General features: G+C 48.5%; 1 protein-coding gene across 1 annotated transcript in view; it reads right to left on the bottom strand.

The window, feature by feature from the left end:
• The window catches only part of SRRM4 (serine/arginine repetitive matrix 4), a 161,137-nt gene that overhangs the window by 9,215 nt on the left and 131,598 nt on the right, over positions 1-20,324 (bottom strand). The window contains exons 7-9 of the mRNA XM_061170143.1: positions 18,263-18,361; positions 15,161-15,317; positions 2,005-2,309 (exon numbers count right to left, since the gene is read on the bottom strand). Of these exons, the coding sequence (XP_061026126.1) occupies positions 2,005-2,309; positions 15,161-15,317; positions 18,263-18,361 (561 nt within the window). The remainder of the gene's footprint in view (positions 1-2,004; positions 2,310-15,160; positions 15,318-18,262; positions 18,362-20,324) is intronic.

The raw sequence follows: 20,324 nt of genomic DNA, 5'->3' as shown, positions 1-20,324 counted from the left end.
CTCCCCCACCCCTAGATGGCTCGCTTGGTCTTATAATTGTTGTCTCCCTCCCCCAGACATGGAGCTCCCTGGGGACAGGACTCATGTCTCTCTGGACACTGTATCCCAGCACCAGGACAGAGCCTGAGACATATGTCCTAGGTCATTGGTAAATAGCTGTGGAATAAACAGGCTGAGCCTCTGCGCATCCTGGGAGCTTCACAGCATCATCTCATTTAGCCCCCAACGACCCTAGGAAGTTGGCACTATTATTATCCCTTATTTACAGAGAAGACCCAGAAGGGTGAGTTGCTTGCTCACGGCCACCCAGAGTCTCAAACCCTGATCTGTCCAGCCCTGAAGCCCATGTCCCTGCTACCTTGCCAGCCCCTGCCTTTACTGTCTGTGGTTCCCCTGATTTAGAGCTGATGTCTCTTCCATTCTGCCCTTTGCTCATAGCTGACATGACATAAATGGCCATGGATTTAAAGATCATTTATATTTCACAGTGAAAGGCTGGGTCTAAATTATTAAATTTGGCCGTCCACATAGATCAGGTTAAGCAGGTAACTGCTAAATGCCGTTCAGGCTTAACTCCAGTTCTGGAGACAGATCTGTGTTTCAATCCCGGTGCCGGCCCTTATTAAGTGAGTTTCTTAACTGCTCTGAGCTTCAGTTTCCCCATCAGCTAAAAAAGAATTATAACAGAACCTATTCCATAAAGGTTTTAGAAGGAGTTTAGGAAGATTATCTATGGAAAGCACCAGGCATAGTACCTCACGGCTCCATAGATAATAGCTGCCGTTATTATTATTGTTGTTGTTGTTATTGCTATTCTCAGTATTTCCTGCATAACAGCCCTGAAGTATATGAGTAGATATCTGGGAACATCACTGCCTGTTCTTGGAGACATTGACGTTTGCTCTGACCCAGCCCTGGCTCCCAGCCGAGCTTGGGTGTGAACTGAGGCCAGGGATGTCCTGAGGCAGGCAGATCCATCCCTCTCTACCCTCTAACCCGTGGTAACCACTGATCTTTTTACTGTCTCCATAGCTTTGCCTTCTCCAGAATGTCATGTAGTTGGAATCGTAGAATACGCAGCCTTTTCAGATTGGCTTCCTTCTATTAGTAACATGGATTTAAGTTTCCTCCCTGTCTGTTCATTGCTTGGTAGCTTGTTTCTTTTTAGTGCTGTATAGTATTCCACTGTGTGTACGGACCACAGTTTATTTATCTATTCACCTGTTGAAGGATATCTTGGTTGCTTCCAAATTTGGACATGAATAAAGCTGCTATAAAAACATCCATGTGTAGGTTTTTGTATGGACATAAATTTTCAGTGTGCTTGGGTAAATACTGTGGTATATTTTAAAATGACAGTGACTTTAAATGTTAGACTTTCTCCTGTGATTATTGGTAAACTGACATCTGTTTTTTCCTGCCCAGCCTCCATCCCTCCTCCTGATAACAGTACCCTGCTTTTCCTTCAGAGAACCAGACATTCCCCAGTTTTAGTGTACATGGGAAGACTCATTAGCCCTGATGGTGGCATACGACAGATTCTAGCCAAGAATACAGCATCCCCTGGGCAGTGTGATTGGTCTAGTGTGGGCAGATGACCCAAGCTGGGCCAAGCAGAGTCAATGAGCACTTGCCCTGATATTTTCCTGAAATTCTGGGGAAACAGGCATTTTCCTTCCATTGGCTGGCTAGACCGATAGAATGTTAACTGGATGGCATCTTTGCCAATGCTTTGGGAGGATCTGCTTGAAAATAAAGCCAAGAGAGGGGGAAGCAGAACTGAGAGATGTAGTAGGAAAGACAGATTCCTGATGACATATTTTCGAGACCCTGGATCCAGCTATATCTGAAGCTGATATCCTTGGATTTTTTTTTCAAAAATGATGCCATTTCTCTCTCTCTCTCTTTCTCTCAAATAAAAGAGTTGGAGTCTGTGTGTGTGGTGTAGTGCTAGGGTGAGAGACTGAGATTGTGGACTCCCTCCTCCCATCCAGGTGCACTGACCTTGACTCTCTGCCCCTGCTGGTGGGGGAGAGATTCTCCAAAGTGGCCCCCTTGTTCTGGGGTGAGGAGGTGGTGAAGGAGTTCCCTGAATCAGAGGTGTTGCCACTGTTGGGGTCCCGGGTCTTGCTTAGGCCCCCAGTGGGGCTCCCCTTCTCCAGACCCCGAGACCTGGCCGAGCTGATCTGCGTGGAGGGTGGCGAGGAGGTGTCATTGCCTGAGTCATACTCCTGGGAGCGTCCTCGGTAGGTGGTGAGCAGGCTGGCTGTTTTGGTAAAGAGGTCAGCAGCAGACCCCGACCCAGCGATCTGAAAGCAAAAACACCCGTTGGACACTGCTGAGCGCTGGGTCTGTGGGCTGTGTCTAAATAACCAAGAAATGTTTACCATCATGATGCACTGTAACGAAAGGAAAGAGAGAGAGGAGAGGAAAGAAGAGACGCCAAAAAACAAAAGCACAAATTCCTGAAAGAATACCACAGAAAGGAGATCTTTTTTTTACCCCCTGCTAGGATAACTGGAAGATTTAGGTATCATGCAGAGAAAAAGCATGCGATCCAGATTAAACAAAAGAAAAAGGAAATTATACAAAATTTAATTTCTAATGAATTAAACAAAAGCAACAACTTAAGAGAAGGGGGGGGTGTAAACACCCTTAACCTAAAACAATAATAAAAATAAAGAAAAGTGGGGGGAAAGAAAGGAGGCTATGGGCCTGAAAAAATATATCTTGAAACTTAAAAACAAAAAAAGGAGATAAAGCCAAAATTTGACAACCAAATCCTCAACAAATTTGACTTTTTTTTTTTTAAAGAAAAAGTTGCCCGAATAGAACCCTAAACAAATATCACATGGGGAAAAGAAATGAAATAAAGATGAGAGGTTTTTTTAAAATATAAAGTCAAGGTCACAAAATGATATTTTAGTAGTTTTCAACTAAAGGGGAAAAGAAAGAGGGGACAAAAAAAAAAAATGGAAGTCAAATTGTCTGACTGAAAACAAACAAAAAAAAGCTCTCTACGGATATTTGCGTGTGTCCTTTTCCCCCTGGAGAAGGTAGCTAAGGCGCTCGAGTGGCTTCTAATAAATTCTCTCATGTCTTTGCGGATTATATCCACTTACCAAGCAAGAACTCCTCCTTTAGTAGGTAGGTAAGGTGTAAGAGAAAGGGAAGAGCGGGCAAGGTGAGTCCATCATTAGAGTCGCAAATGACAAGAAAAAACACACACCTTTCTGTACATCCTCACACTTGGCCCTGAACTTTGGGTTTTGGGTTTTCAGTGTTCTTGACAGGTGAAGCATCACTTCTGGTTGGCTTTCTCAGTAAGGGGACCTCAAGCCATCAAGACTAACCATATCAGTCCCTTAATGCCCAAGTTGGATCAAGAAACCCTTGCTGACAATGCAGATGGCGGCTAGAGTTCACATCAATCTCAGGTGTCAAGATGGGGGCGGGGACCAGGGAAGGTGTGCTTGTGACAAATGGCTTTGGGAGGGGCTGCCTTGGGGTGCCTGGGAATGAGGAGGGGTCCCCAGGATCCTGTGTGGGGCTGATCTAGGACAGATGAAGGAGTAAAGGAGGCAACGGAGAGCCAGCCCTCGGGAAGGCTATGGTGTGTTTAGAAGTACAATGGATGGTTTTCTTTAAACGTTCAGAACAGTCTCACAGCTGGGATGACACAGTGGGTTCGGTTCTGGTCCCCCAACAATACCATGCTTAGATGTGGGCAAGATGGACCTCTGCCCTGGGTCTCCTCCAGCGATAACCATCCCCATGGGGTTAGAAATCTGTGCGGCTGAGAAGGCACCACCTGTAAACCACTCCCCCCGAAGTGACTCTCTGGGGACCTGAAATCCCAGAATTCCCTGTTTAAATGACCCCTGAGTCCCCTTCCAGGGTCTCTGCAGGATCATCCATGGATCTATTCTCCCAGGGGTAGACCACGCTTCAAGTGTGCACATTCCTAGGTCCAAGTGTGGCTATTTGAACAGAAGTTGGATGTTCAGGCTTAGGTGTCCGTGTGCTTGGGTGGGAGATCCATCACGGTGTTGGACGGTGCAAGGACATGGGGGGAGAATGGGAGGGGCCGGGGCCTCGGGGCAGATTCTCCCTACACTGTCATGTTGTGGCCTGGCACTCCGAGGGGTCCAAGATTCTAAATCCAAATCTGACTTTCCAGATCATTTCGAAGGTATGTTTGCCAAGATAGGAGAACCTATTTCATCTAAGTTTGATGGCTTGATATTTATAAACATTTGCATATATAGTGTGTGGCTCTCCTTCTATACGCTTGTCCCAGGCCCTGCAAATATTAGTGTAGGCCTCACCATCAAAAGCCTGCTTCTCCCACCCAGTTTCTCCCATGCACCTTGGGCCTAAAGAAGGGGGACTTCTGGGTTTTCTTAAGGAAACACTTCTGCCTTCTCAGCAGTTGGTCATGAGGGTGAGATACAGAGACAATGGAACTGCGAGAAAAACAGTGATGACTCCACCAGCTCAGAATATCAGCTTCTGGAGCTGGGGAGGTGGGACTTCCTTTGCAGATTCTCCCAGGAGGCTTTGCACACAGACAAGGTGATGGTCCAGCTTTACCAAGTTCCACCCAGCGTGGCTGCCACTGTACATGCTTGGCAATCTGGCTAGCTTTGCTCTGGGACAAGGGATCTCAAAATAAGGTTGCCCAAATGGGGTGTTCTAGTGTGAGACTTCTTTAAAAATTAATGTAAAGGCCCTTTTTCCATTCAGCTCCTTTTTGTCTTCCAGTTTGCAAGTTGGATGCCATATCTTTCCCACCTCTGAGAGTTCAATGGCTACATATGTATTTCCACCACCTCTGTCAGGAATGACAAAGCATCATGCCAGGCAATTAGACCCTGGGACCTGGGCTCTCAGGCTGGGGCTTGGTCTGGGGATGGGCTCATGGAATCTTTGTCTCAGAGACAGTGAATGTTTGGTTGCCAGTGTATCACAGGTGACTCAGGTGAGCCCCTCCTGGAGGGAACCAGGCTGGACCATGAATACAACGGTTTCCATTATCCTACGGCTTGCTACCTGGAGGCATCCAGTCCGGGCCTTTCTCTGCCCAGGTGCTTGTTTCCACCTTGACTACTAATTTCAAAGGATATGTCCTGGTGCATCAGGAGTCCCCAGGGGAAAGGATCTCCTGAACATAAGGCCCCTCGGGGCTAGTGGATATAGAAGGGGACTTTGCCTTTTTCACATTCTCAACCCCACATCCTGAGCTCACAGGGACACTTTCAGAGTGTCGCTACCTGACCACGACCACTATCCACGTGCAACTTGTGTGATCAGAACTGAGAACTCTCGAAGGCATCATGCTCTCCCATCATCACAGAAAACAGAGATAAATGTACTACTGAAATGTCCTCATTGGGTTGACCCTGGTGCTTGAAAATACCAACCTCTCCTGCTTGTTTAAAAGTCCCATTTCTTTGGATGAATCTAAATTCTTTGACATGCGTGACAGTGTCGACACTTTACAGCTCAACCCTGTGTCCTTCACAAACCTCATCTCTTCCATACACCCGCCCCCCATTCTGGCTCCCACGACCTTCGGCCAATCGATTAGAAAGTTTTCTTGGTTCTACCACCACATCTTGCTCTCCCAACCCCAGGCCATTTGCCTATGCCATTTCCTCCGCCTAGAACACTGTTCCCCTCTTCCTCACTTCACATGGCCAAATTTATTCATCTTCCAGTTTACATATCACCTCCTCTTGAAAGCCTTCTCGGAGCTCCAGGCCAGGACAGCACAAAACTCTCTACTTCATTCATTCTAACGTTCACTCTTTCATTCATTCACTCATTCAAAAATGAGTGGCTTCCGTCTGCCACAGCGCTCTTACTGGGGTGAGGGGGCAGTGATTGCTTGTTTTACCTCCTGTCTCCATCTGGATGGGCTGAAAGCTGGGGTCTTGAGACCAGCTCAGGGCTGGGCGTGTGAGCCAGAGAGAACCTCTAGAATCAAGTTTTAGGTCCAGGCCAGTGGCAAAGAGAAGGAATGCCCTCCGCTCTTCCTCCTGGCCCTCCTCAGACCTAGGACCCTCAGAGAAAGCACACAGGAGCCCAGCCTACACATGCTCAAGAGCATAAGTTCCAGGCTAAGGTGAGAAGTTCCTGACCCGAGGAGCCTTCCAGATGAGACAAGCGGTGTTGGGTCTCCTTACTTCCTTTTCCACCTTCTGCTATTCTGGGAGGTCGGGTTAAAAGATGAACTGGGTCTGGCCCCTTGCACACAACAGGGCTGCTGGCCCGTGCAGTGACTTTGCTCGGGTGCTAGAACGGTGCTCCCCCTGGGTCAGGAACTCGAAAATGGTGCCCCACTCTGGCCAGACAAATTAGAAAAAAGATACACCTTTCTCTGGACTGAAGCAGCCCCACATCGGTTTTCAGAGCTGGCTCGACAAATGGAGGGTCGGTGGGGTTTAACTCCAAGGCCAGTCACCCTTGGACAGGGCAAAACCAGCATAACATGACACGCCTAGCAGGTCCTGGAGACGCAAATCTTCTCCCCGTTTGACCTGCTTTAAGGATTACTTTGAGGGCCGAGGGAAGGGGTGGTGGCCCGAAGACTTTCATTCCTGCTTCCTTCAGCTGAACTCTATTTGGTTTTGTCTTTACCAGTCCTGATGGGCTCTATCTCTGTTTCCAGGTGATAGAAACATTTTCATAAACTCAGTAGGGATGTCTGGACCGTTTAATGGCCTCTTAGCCTCAGATTCCTCCTTCTCCAGAGCTCTCCATTCATGGAGAGCTGGACACAACGGAGGGGGGCCAAAGGCAGACTGTGGGGTGTGTGTGAGCGTGCGGGCGTGTGTGCGCGTGTGCGAGTGATGCCGTGATAATGCAGGGGAGACCTTCAAGTCAAGGACTTTATGACAGGCAGACGACAGAGGCCTCTGTGCGCTCGCCTCCCGTCTCTAAGTGTCTCCTTCCTCGCCAGATGTTCACTCCCACTCCGCCACGGAGGATGCGGACTGTTGCCCACTGGCCGCTGACGTGACAGGATGGCTCCCCCGTGCTCCTCCCTGCCTCCTCATTTGGATAACAGGCCACTCACAAGTCGTCTTTAACGAGCTCTTCTTCATCTGCTGGAAATTTCTCTTCTATGCACATAACTGCTCTCTGCCCCTGTATCCCCAGCTTAGCTGCAAAACGGTCCTCAAGAGGCCGGCTGGGAGGAGTCATCCTAGACCCACTTTTGTCCAGGAACAATGCCCTCATGGTACCCGGGACCCCTGTCTAAGACTGGGACCCTCATATCAGGGGTCTCTTCTGTGGGCCACTCTGACCCCTTCCTCCATCCCAGACTTGCCCTTCTTTTTATGTCTTCACAAAGGCCTACTTTTGGGGCTTGGCACAAAAATTTAGCCCCTGTAAGATTTGCTTAATCACCAAGTGAAATACACCTGTCTTCATACGGTTCTCCTAGAAATTGAGATAGGAATTTGAGTGCTGGCAGTTTCTTTGAGGGCAAGGAACCTCAGTAGGAGAGTGGGGGCAATGAGCAGGGGAGAGAACGAGCCAGCTGTCACAGAGGGCTTCTGGAGGACACCCTGGGAGCCAAGGCAGAGACAGCTCCAGAGTTAATCCCAACCAAGGAGGGAGCTGTGATATTTATACACCAATTCCCTGCCACTCATGGGTTAAAGGCTGCACCCAAAGGGTGTCAATTCTCTAGTAGGTCCAAACTGCCACCCAGCCAAACAAAGTGGTCTTTGGCAGCCAGAGAACATTACCTGGAAGCTGCAAACTGGCAGTGTGTGAAGTAGGGAGGGGGAGGGGATATAAACGGACAGCATCTGTCTCAACACCCCAAACCACCACTGGAAAACTGATGGGCCAAGTTATACTTTGTTTCAGATATGCTTTCTTTAGCCCACTTATCAGCTAAACAAATTTATGTTCGACAATAAATTTGAATGAACTCTCAACATTGTAGAGTGGGGCAGATTCACCGTAACAGCCCATTTCTAGTTCATGCTGAAAAATAAGAGGATCTGGCAAGATTGAGTTGACATTCCTGCTTGGTAATAATTGGCTTGTGAGGAATTGCAGCTGCCCCTTTTGGACGGGGCACAAGCTCTCCTGACCCCAGGCCTTATGGGCTCCCTGTTGCTTATATCTATTAGCTGCCTGGCCCTTGAGACAACTAAGTTTGTGACCCTCTGTTCTAAGTGTTCGCTGCTACCCGGATCTATCTGAAAGCAGCACAAACACAGTGCATCCTGTATGTTTCATCTCTCCCTTCCATCTTCCCCATCTCTGCCCTTTCAAACCCTCTTGAACTTTGTCAATGAAAGGAACCAGGAGACAGAGTCATGAAGCCATATCCAGACCCCAGAGCTATTACAAGCTTTTCCCTTCTGGGTCAGGATTGCCAATCTCCGATTTTTTTAAGGACAAACTGTTTTTCACAAACTCATGGCCACTGGGAGAAAACAAACGAATACGTTCCCTTTATTCTCTTAGCCCCTGCCAATGTGAAGCTCCAGTTTTGTTTTTTTTTTTTTTCTTTTGAACTCATAAGCTTGCCTATTCTCCTTTTTCCTTAATATACTCAGCGTCAACATTTGGGTTTTTCTAATAAGTAATTAAATCCCCCCACCATGAACTCCAGCTCCTGGTGTTTCACTGGGAGTTTCTCTCAGCCCTCCAGGGAAGCCAGCACTGTTATTTATTGTTTTTGTTTCAAATCATTATTTAATCAAGAATGGGGGGAAAAGGCAACCTCTCACTTACACTTCAAAATTTAATTTCGGCTGAATTCCGAGATCAAGAGGCAGCACAGCCTAATAGGTTACAAAAATACAATCAAGAAGAGAATTCCAATTAAACTGAACAAGTCCATTTACTGAGCTTCAAATGGCTCCATGGAGAAAGATGGCTATAAATTTTTTTTCCCTCCCTGCCGTATGGGGGACTGGAAATTCTCATGTGAATGTAGAGCTGCATAGCAGAGCTTTTAGCTAGAGGGTTCTGGTTATTCCTTTTTTTTTTTAAACCTTTTGTTTCACAAAGACATTAAGTTTATTTTCCTCACTGTTGTTCATCTTCCTTTGCACATTAATTAGGAAGACATCAAAAGACTGGATTCATTGACCTGTTAGGAGTTCATTAGAGAGGGGGAGGAATGGAGAAAGACAGGGATCTGCTGAGGATGTTGGGAAGATGACAAAGTCCTTTAGGGCTGGGGTGGTCCCACAGGGCTGTGCACTGACGTTGACCTTGGGCCTGGGGCCAGATGTCTCTCCTTCCCTCCATCAGGAAGCTGAAGGGGACCAGCAGCTTCAACCTCATCATTTCTCGGAAGCCCCTTTTGATGGCCCTCAGCCCACCTCTTCTTGAAAATTTCTACATGGATCCAGTCAGGCAAAATTTTCACCAGTCCAAATTGAAATGAGAAAAAAAAAGTTCAATGGAATGAGTTTTTCATCCAACGAAATGCATTTGATTTAAAGGCTCATCCTTTCTTCTGAGGCCATGTCTATTCTTCCTCTTCAGATGGTAAATGTCCCTTTCACTATAGAAAATGGTGGTTTTCTTTCTTCTGTCCTTGCTTGGCAAAAGTAAAAGTTGACAATGCTATTCCATTTTCCATTTAAAAAGGATAACTGGTCCCACAAATGCCTGAGTCTCACGGCCCCCTTCTTCCGCATTTTAGTCCCTTTGTTCTCTAAACTGCAATGAATGGCATTGGACTAGTGAGTCTCCTAGTTTGAGCAAGAGCTCACTTTTGCAGAATGTACGTGAAAACCTGGGGCAGAGGTGGGAAGGCTGGACCCTCCATACATGCTCCCTCAGCCTCATTTCCCCTGTCTGCAAAATAGGAGGCATATCCTGCCATTCTCCTAGAGTTGTTCTGACATTCACCTGAGATCTTGGATATGATTAAGCTTTTTGAGGCCAGAGATACTTCAAAAACATCATGTCTGCTTTTACTGGGAGCAAGTTTAATTCAGCCATTATGACGACAAATCATAACACTAGCAACTACTGTATATTGAGTGTTATGTCCCAGGCATCAGGCTAGGTTTTGCTCATAGAACAGAAGCTGCATGAGGGCAGAAATCTTCTCTGTCTTGTTCACTGCTCTTCACCCAGTGCCTGGCACATAGTAGGTGCTTAATGCATATCTTATAAATGAATGGATACCTTATCTCACTCCACCCTCACAACCACTCTATGCAGTATGTATGCTTATTAGTTAAACGTATAGATGAGGACACAGAGGCCCAGCGAAGTGAAATGACACAAGGGAAGTCAAGTAATTAAGCACCTGGACTCTGAGGGTAGACTTTCTGGGTTGGAATCCTAACTTCTCCATTTAACAGCTGCCTTTTACTTAAGTTTTCTAGGCTGTAGTTTCCTCATTGTAAAATGAGGATACTAGCGGAAGATCCCCTGAAAGGCTATTATAAGAAACGCATGAGATGACACGTGTAAAGAATTCAGCCTAGCACCTCGCACATAGTAGGTGCTCAGGAAGCATGAGTTATGGCTGTTACCCAGTCTCATAGGGAGATGAAATCAAGAACTCTGGAGTATCCGAATCTGCTTTAAAGCTCCTGTCTTCATCACTGTCGCCTCCTGCTTCCTCCTGTTGACAAATTTCATGAGGTCCTCTTTTACGGAGCCCAAGTTTTGCCTTTTTTTTTTTTTTTTGCCGTATCTGTGCAGGTTTTTGTTGGCAAGGGTTATGTGGCAGCTGTTGGCTCAATAGAGGCAGAAGGAGGAGAAAGGAGACTGCCCTCTCCTGGGTCTAATTTCAGTCTTGATCAGCCCCCTTTAGATTCCCCCTCCAGTTAGGATAGACCTCACAGAGGACCGCCTGCTACAGGACAGGGTGTGGCCAAACCTTGGGGCCACCAACCTCTCTGTCATCCAATAGGTCCTCTGGCTATCAGAGTAAGCTTCTGAGATACAAGCCATGATTCAAACCAGCTCCCCTTCCTACTCATTGGGCTACCTACCTAAGTCACTTCACCTCTCTGAGCCTCAGTTTTCCCATCTGAAAAATGGTGATAATGATGGCACCTACCTCAAAGAACTGTTTTGTGAATCAAATGAGAAAAAAAAAACAAAACAACTGTGTAAAGTATGTGACAGTGCCTGGCACACAGTGGTATGTAGCCATCTCAATTGGGTGAACTCCTACTCATCCTTCAAAGCCCAGCTCACATGTTCCTTTATTTGTAAAGTCCTCTCAGACACCAAGATCTCTTAGACATTGGTCCTTCCTCTGTGGTCCTCCTACATATTGTACTTGCTTCCGTCACCTCCAGGGGTGATATTCAAAATATTCAACAACTGGTTGAGTGTGGGTACTGCCCCATCTGAAGGTAGCTGGTCTTGGCACTGAAGGGCTGCCAGGTATCACTGTTTAGCTGCTGGACTGTGAGAAGGTCCAGAAGGTACCAGAGGAGGGAAGGGATGGCTTTGTTGACGGGGGTGGGTGGTGACAGGGTCTATTTATCAACTGGTGTGCAAGTATTTGAATATTTGAACAATGGAGGAGTACTAGTGCTCACCGACTCAGTCTCAGCCCTAATGACAACGCGTATCCTACTGTATTGCAGCCTTCTGTTGACGGCTAGATGGTGAGCTCTGGAATTCAGGAAGCCTGTTTATTCATCTCTCTGTCTCCCTAACACCTTGAACAGAGTTGACTGAGTGTAGATAAGGAACGAATGAGGCCATGAAGGATTCACTCCTTGGGACCCTCCATTTGGATTTGGGCTCTGACCAAGAAAGAGGGCTTCAGGTTATCTTTAGCTCACCAGCTAGGATTTTAACAAGATACAACCCACTTCTGCATATTCATGTATGCAAACAGGCCCCCTTGATGTAATGTGCCCATCCCTGATTTTTAAAGAGCTCTGCATATGGGATGCCCACCATGGAGTGTGGCAGGAACCATGGCATAGGAGACCCCTCACGCTTGGGCTCCTGTTCACCTGCAGAACCCCCAGAACCCCATCTCCTGCCCTGGAATTCTTTCTCCATCCTGACTCCAGCCTTCGTTTCCTGCTTCCACTGGCTAGTTTCTCAGTTGTCACCTCCTCTGCCCTAACCTAACCCTAACCCCACTTCCCTTCCCTGCCTGCCTACCTCCTGTCCCATCTCAGCATTCACTGTTGTGCATTGTCTTTTACAGTTTTTACCTTGTCTGTCTTCCTTTTAAGAAAGCACAGGCTGTTTCTTATTCACTGGATCCTGAGAGCCACATCAGAGCAGACCCTTTATAGATGCTTAGTAGATAACTGGTAGATTTGAACAAGTGATGGAATGGGTGACTCAGTGACAATGACTGTGCTGTTCTCTTCAGCAGAGAGCTCAAAAAAATCTTGGGGCCAGGACTCTGGGAAAACCTTTGGTCCAACCTGGTATCCTCTTCCATCCCTGCCTGTGCAGGAGAGAGGATGCGAAAGAGCCCAGCATGGAGGGCACACGGAGGACCAGACTTGGGGGGCGTCTGATGCCCCAGGAGTCAGGCAGCCATGAGCAGGGTGGGGCTAGCCATTTGGGCTGCAGCTGCCATTGAGGATGGGAGGAAACTGAAAGCAGGGGAAGCAGGGGTTCTAGCTGTGGTCTCAACTCATCCACAGACTAGCCTGGGCCTGGAACCATTCTACTATTACGACTCCACTACTATTACCAGTGCTGCTACTATTGTTGCTACTACCATTACTATTTCCATTGCTAATACTGCTGCTGCTTCTATCCACTGCCAGCAACCTAGCACCTACCACTCGCCTGTTACACTCTGAAAGTCTTACTTACATTGAGTCATTGCATCCTCACAACATTCCTCTTATGAGGTAGGTCTTACTATTATCCTCATTTTGCAGATTTGGAGAAAACTGAGGCACAGAGAGTTTATGGAACTTGCTCAAGATTCCACAGTTGGAAAATACAGACCCAGCATCTGGAATGTTTTCATCACAACACCTGCTACTATTTGCTGATTTTTGCCCCTGTGCCGAGCACTGGGCTTGACTATTTACAAAATTACTCTGCTTTTGTCCCCAAAACAAGGCTTTCGAAGAAGAGGTTTATTATCTGCATTTTTTTTAACAGATGAGGAAGCTGCAGCTCAAAAAGGTTTAGGTAACTATCCTCAGCTTGCAGACAGGATTTGACCACATAATCATAGTCCCATGTTTTTAACAACTCCAACTTGCCATAGCCCATGGAAGTCATTTCTCTCCTGTGAGTCCAGGTTCTCTTTTTGGAATCAGGGTATTGGGTTAGGTGAGCTCTTAAGGCCTCTGCCTTCTAGGTATGGATGAGCTTTCTGCTCTTTTAATAATGGCTGGGCCCTAAGAACCAATAGCCAATCTGGTACCTCACTCACTGGTGTGGGAGGACCACAATTTTGGGGTGGGGGGGAGTCAACATTCGGCTTTTTGCAACACCTTGGACCTGACTGGTTAGGAAACCATCCCAGGTGAGAGAACACAAGCCAGTTGCTCCCAATGGCACTTTTTAATGAGGGTCAGGTAGGGCCACTGAATGGGCTGCCATAAATACCATGACCAGGGAGACTGGGTGGCTTTTATCAACTTAAAACCATTCTTCCACCTCTTATTGCTTGTATTTTAAATTTATTTCTACCTTTGCAACAATTCCTTTGGGACACAAATGGGATAATCATGCTCATTTTCCAGTTGAGGAAGCTGAGGCTGGGAGGGGTAAAAGGATTTGTCCTGCCAAGCCAAGACTTGCCCCCAGGCCTCCGGACTCTCTGCCTTAGTGGGAAGACCTTTCATAGGACATTTGCGGAGGGGAGAACGCAGGTGAGCATTTATCATCTGCAAATACTGAGCAACTACAGGTATCTCTACAAAGGAAGGCCCTGAGGTGAGTTGTGGATGGTTCCAGCTAGGTAGAAGATTTGGGCAAAAGTAGACCTTGGTGATACATGGTGCCTTTACTGGTAAAGAAGAGTTTCCCAGAATGCACTGGAGATATAACTATTGTGTCAACCAGACCCAACCAGTGTTTATCATCACCTTCTCTTCCTTGACCTCTCAGCAAGAACCCCTGAGCTATTCCTTACTTCCACCTCATCCTTTCTAAGGGAGCAGCTCTCTGAAATTTTCAGATTTACGCCTAGCTAGAGGAGACAGGTCCCTTCCCAGCTGTTAGCTGTAAGCATAGGGTACGTCTGTGTTGAATCTCCTCCTATTTGTGTGTCTGTCCCTTTAGAGTCTACAAAAGGCCTTCACATAATTTCTGTTATCGGATATCCCCAACAATCCCACATGGAAGTGATATTATTTCAAATTTACCAATGAGAAAACTGAGTTTCAAAGAGGTTAAGTGACTTTCTCAAAGCCACACAGCTAGGAAGTGGAGTTCAGACCCAACTCCAAATCCCTTGCTCAGGAAACTTCCTGGCATCGAACTGTATGAAGTTGCATTCCAGCCCTCCTTCTTGACCTGAGGGACTGTTGCGTGATCCCATTCAAGGCCCGGTTTCTCGACTGGATTCGCTCTTGCTTTACTCAGTGGCTTCACTCCAGACCTTAACCTTTCTGAGCATTGGCTTTTCTGTTCCACCTGTGGAAGGGACTAGTGAGGGCAGCTGCATCCTCAACTCCCTGAGACCTTGTGTGGACACGAGAGGCCGAGTGCTATCAGCTCCTTGGAGAAAAATTCTCGTATACATTCAAGGCTGAGTTTACACAGGTGAAATCAAACCCCAGCTGCTCGTCAGTGCTGCAGCCTAGCTGTCAAAGACGCAGACTTCACCGCAAAGCTGCAGTGCCTCTGTTGCCTCAAAGACCCCTCTTTTCCTTCCTCCCCAAAGAAACCTCCTGTGGTGTCTCATACATGCTTTCCTGCAGATGTCACTCTGGAGGCTAATATGTACTTTCGAAGTTCCCGTGATAAAAGAGCCGGGGGCTTCAGGTTTTTCCCATCCCCCCAAGCCCCCACTTCCCAAGCTGCCAAGCCGAGTGCTGCCAAAGGCTGGTGAATGACCATCTGGTTAATCAATAAGGAGGTCTGAAACCAGCTGGATATTTGCCCGAAACTGAATTAAAATGTGTCATACACTGCCCTGAACTTGTGCCTCCACCCCCTCCAAGTGTCACGGCCAAGACTGGCAGAGGAGGCTGTGTGGAATACTTACTACACCCCTGGCCGACAGGAAGCTGAGCATCTGGAGGGGCTGGCTGGGCGGGGGGCTGGACCGGGCCTCAGGGCTGGTCTTGCAGAAGGTCTTGGAGCAGCGGCGAGAGTGCCTTCGGCGGGACTTCCGCCCTTCCTCGGGGGACTGGCCACGGTGCCTGGGTGCGGGAGAGAGAAACCTGAGGGTCTTTTGATGGGGAGCATGGCAGAGAGGTGACTGAAGGACCAATAGGATCTGAGGACAACAGAGCGTGTTTGGGTGTGTCTGTATGAGTTACAGGTGCATCCATCCACCCACCCACCAATCCATTCATTCATTCATTCTCTCATTTGTTCATTTGACAAATGTTTATTCATGTACCTGGCACTGCTTTGGGGGCTGGGATGCAGCTGTGAAGACAGAAAGGGTCCCTATCTTGATTCAGTTTACTTTCCTTTGTGTGTCTGTGTGATTGTCTGTCTGCTTGCCTGTGTCTGTGACTGTGTGTACGTCTGGGTGTGTGTCCATCTGTGTTTTCATGTGTTTGTCTATAAATGTAACTGCTTGTATCTGTGTGTCTTTGTGTGTGTGACTTTACCATCTGTGAAATAGAGGCATCTTATTGACTGTCACCCAAACTTAAAAAAAATATATCTGACAAAAGCGACAAAGATGCCTTCTGCAAGCTTGTCACGTCTAGAGCTGGCTGCCTGTCTGCAGTGGAAACCAAAGGAATCTCTGACTCCTTAGAAAGGGTGTGTTTGGACTCTGCATTACCTGTTAGCTCTGAGTCACAGTAGTGATAAAAATAACACCTTATGGATTTGCACGGCACTTGTAAGCCCCTCTTCAGGTGCTTTCACAGTCCCCTCTACAACTTGAAGACATACACAGGGCAGATATTACTTTCTTATTTTCAGACGAGCTGAGGCTCAGAGATGTTTAGGCACCTGCCTGAGGTCACACAGCTTGTAAGTGGTGGAACAAGGGTCCCCGTGGGAACCAATGCCTCTGCGTCTTGCGCTGGAGTGTCCCTCTCTGCTCTGGGGCCTCCAGGTCACTTTTCTACTGAGTGTGAGCCCGAGAGCCAGCTCTCAGGTTGCTCCCACCCCTGCTGTAGTGTCTCTCAGCCCAACAGGCACTGGGGAGCTCGGGCGGCAACAGCAGCGGGAGATGTGACAGCAGAAGGAGGGCTGGGGCCGGGGCTGCGATGTGAGCCCCTTCCCGAAGAGGTAAGCTTCGGAGAAGGTAGAGTGGGGTGCGCCGAGAGTCAGCAAGCAGGCCCTGCACCGCCCTGCAGCCCAGGCCTGGGCTGGAGGTGAAGGGCTCAGGCTGAGTCACACAGACCTGGGTCCTGGTGCCAGCTCTGCCCGTCACCGCGACCTTGCTCGGACCCCTGTGCCCACCAACACGCAGGTTTCTCAGCTGTAAACATCTGTAATGCAGTTGAGCTCAGTGTGTCAACACCCTCCAGATAAAGGCCACCGGGGGTACCCTGCACTTGAACGAGCATGGTGACCGCTCCCTGCAGTGGCAGAGAATGCACATCACGGGGAAGTGGAGGACGTCTCCGTCCGAGGGTGTTAGCGAGAACCTATTATGAGCATATGGTCGGGGCCTCTGGGGAGCACGCAAGGAGCTGGCGCTTTGACCCGGGCTGGATGCTGTCAGAAAGCGGAGGTAATTCTCTGATTGGGTGTCTTCATCAGTCTTACCTAGAGAGAGGGGAGACTAGACTGAGGTCAAGGCTGTAACTGGTAAAGAAGCAGCAGTCGCTCACATATGCCAGGATGGAGAGATGCTGGGTTACTTTTGGGTTTTGGACAAAGTTCCTGTTTTGTCCGGGCTCGGACCTGATTGCAGAAGGGTCTTGTTTTTGTCTGGATCACTCAGGGTCACGGAGCAGCCTTGTGTGATGGTGATGTCCTCTGAAACTGTTGCTGTCCAGTGGGAACGCCAAGGCTATAGTACTCGATGTCAGGGGCTGCTTTCTCCTTTCGAATGCTTTTACACTGGGCTCCACGTTCACATCACCTGGAAGATTTAAAACTCTTGCTGCCCTGGACCTACCTCATCTGGATTAGATCAGAATGTGTGGAGCTGGGGTCCAGGCACTGGTATTTTTAAAAACTTCCAAAGCGACCACAGTGCAGCCAAAGTGGAGAAGCTCTGGTCTAGCTCATGGTGTGATTGGGATGATTAAGAGAGAGAATGTATTTGCAGTGGCAGCACAGCGCCTGGTTCAGAGTAGAATTTAGGTAAATATTTCTCCTCCTCCTCCTCCTTCCTCTAGACGTTCTGACTTAACTGGGATGCAGTGGGACCAGGACAGTGAGATTTTTAAACCTTCCCAAGTGACATGACCACGTAGCCAAGTGTGAGAAGCACTTAAGAAAGAATAAAGGAGCCTCTGACATCTGGAAGCTGGCCTGGTACCATCAGGGGGCCCTTGATGTTCCCATTGGTCTCAACAATGTCAAACGCCAGCGTCAACGAAGCCCCCTCCCTCTTCTTGTTCTCATTACCCACAAGAACCGCTTCCTCTTCTCAGGCCGGGGCAGCCGATGTGTCAGCGTAAAGAGGTTCCAGGTTAGGAGAAACCAGACTCGGAAGGGCCTCAGAGCTAGGTACCTTGTGCTGTGTGGCCTTTCATAGGTCACTTAGCTTCTCTGTGCTTAGAACAACCCTTAGTGAGAGACAGTCAAGTGCAGAGCCAGATGCCCCAGTTCAGTCCTAAGCTCTGTCACTTAGTAGCTAAGTGCCTGGCAAGTTCCTTAACCTCTCTGTGCCTCAGTTTCCTCATCTCTAAAATGGGGATGACAATAGTGCCTCCTTCGTAGGGTTGTAGAGGGGATCACACAGGGGATCAGGAAGAGTGCTCAGCACCTGGACACGGAAGCACGGTGTTAGCAAGTCCTGTAGGTGGAGGCAGCGGGTCCGTCTGTCTGCAGCCTCTTCTCTACAGGGAAGTGCAGACAGTCTGAGTGCGAGGCGGGGGCGCCCCTCTGCTGGGAAAGCGGCCTCCCCGACAGTGACAGTGGGAGGCAGAGCTGACGGTGACCGCGTCTCAGACGGGCTCTGGGCAGATGCCGGGGTGAGGAGGTGCCTCAGGGAGGGGGTTACCTGCTGTCACAGCTTGAGGAGCGGGACTCCGAACTCTGGGACCGCGAGGGGCAGTGGTGATGACGGTGGCGGTGAGACTTTCGGGGCCGGCTTCGCGATCTTGGGGAGGGTGGAGGATGAGAAGGAACAAATCAGAGGAGAGAGAGACAGAGAGTTTTTGACCTTGTGACACACGTCTTTCTCTTGCACCCGAGTCACTGTCTCTCCCAAGGTCATGCATCTCCCCCGACAGGCCCCTTGCGTCACCCCCGCCTCCCGCCTGTGTAACCGGCCGTCCCTAACACAAGAGAGCAGAAAGGGGTCGTCTGGGGGAGATGGCCTGCCCCTCAGGGCTCTGCTGGGAGCAGAGTCATCACCTGCACACATCACTTCTCCCTCGCCTGAGGCAGGAGTCTCCATTTCAGCCGGTTTCACGAACCAGTCGGATACGGTAATGTGTGAATCAGTCAGGCACTCAGAAAATATCAACCGAAGGGCATGGGTTAAAGAAAGTGTTTTGTCTCCAGAATAGTGCCGTGGTGCTGTATCTTCTAATTTTTCAAGTGAATGTAGAAGTTGAGATTTTTATGTAAATTATTCCTATTTTAAATGGAAGCTCATTTTTTAAAAAAGACACAGTTTGGGGCTATCAAAACACATTTGCAGAATCCATTAGGCCTTTGGGCTGCCAATCCGTAACCTCAGCCCTGGAAAGGTAAGTCTGGATTCTTAGCATGGAGTCAAAAGCCCACTGTCAGAGGGAGTTAGAAACATCATCGACAACAAAGATTACACTACCACTGCCACTAAAACTGGCGTTATAACAGCTTACTTCAGCTTTCTCTAAATAATAATGATGACTCAGAAGTAGCAGTGGCAGTGGCAGGGGTCACTGAGGATGTACAAGGAATGTCAATAGTTTGGGCCAAGTCAGGAAGCCAGTGGAAGTTAGAGACGATTCTATTGTGAGATAGCTTGGTTATCCCAACAAAAGACTCACGGATTCTGGTAATGTGATCATCAGACCATATCCCTTCCCTGTTTAAAGCCCTCCCATTGTCCTCATGTCAAGTCCAAGCTCTGACCTTGAACCCCAAGCACCTTCAGGAGCCAGCCTCTGCCTAGCTCTCCAGCCTCCTTGCCTGGCATCTAGAGCCCTTGTTTGAAAGGCTCAAGCAACCCCAAGGTGCTTGTATTCTGGCTCACACATTTCCCACATTTTATGATGCCCTGATGGTGGTGATGGTGATGGTGATGATGGTGATGGTGATGGTGATGGTGGTGATGGTGATGATGGGGATGGGGATGGTGGTGATGGTGATGATGGTGATGGTGATGGTGACGGTGATGATGGTGATGGGGATGATGGTGATGGTGATGATGGGGATGATGCTGATGGTGATGATGGTGATGGGGATGATGGTGATGGTGATGATGGTGATGGTGATGGGGATGGTGGTGATGGGGGTGATGGTGATGGTGATGATGGTGATGATGGTGATGGTGATGGGGATGGTGGTGATGGTGATGATGGTGATGGTGATGGTGATGGTGATGGTGATGGTGATGATGGTGATGGGGATGATGGTGATGGTGATGATGGGGATGATGCTGATGGTGATGATGGTGATGGGGATGATGGTGATGGTGATGGGGATGATGGTGATGGTGATGATGGTGATGGTGATGGGGATGGTGGTGATGGGGATGATGCTGATGGTGACGATGGTGATGGTGATGATGGTGATGGTGATGGGGATGATGGTGATGGTGATGATGGTGATGGGGATGATGGTGATGGTGATGGGGATGATGGTGATGGTGATGATGGTGATGGTGATGGGGATGGTGGTGATGGGGATGATGGTGATGGTGATGATGGTGATGGTGATGGGGATGGTGGTGATGGGGGTGATGGTGATGGTGATGATGGTGATGATGGTGATGGTGATGGGGATGGTGGTGATGGTGATGGGGATGGGGTTGATGGTGATGGTGATGATGGTGATGATGGTGATGATGGTGATGGTGATGGGGATGGTGGTGATGGGGGTGATGGTGATGGGGATGGTGGTGATGGGGA

The sequence above is a fragment of the Eubalaena glacialis genome, chromosome 15, assembly GCF_028564815.1.
Source record: "Eubalaena glacialis isolate mEubGla1 chromosome 15, mEubGla1.1.hap2.+ XY, whole genome shotgun sequence".
In the NCBI taxonomy this organism is placed as follows: Eukaryota; Metazoa; Chordata; class Mammalia; order Artiodactyla; family Balaenidae; genus Eubalaena; species Eubalaena glacialis.
The sequence above is the reverse complement of the archived record's forward strand: the minus strand, read 5'-3'. Positions and strand labels throughout refer to the sequence as shown.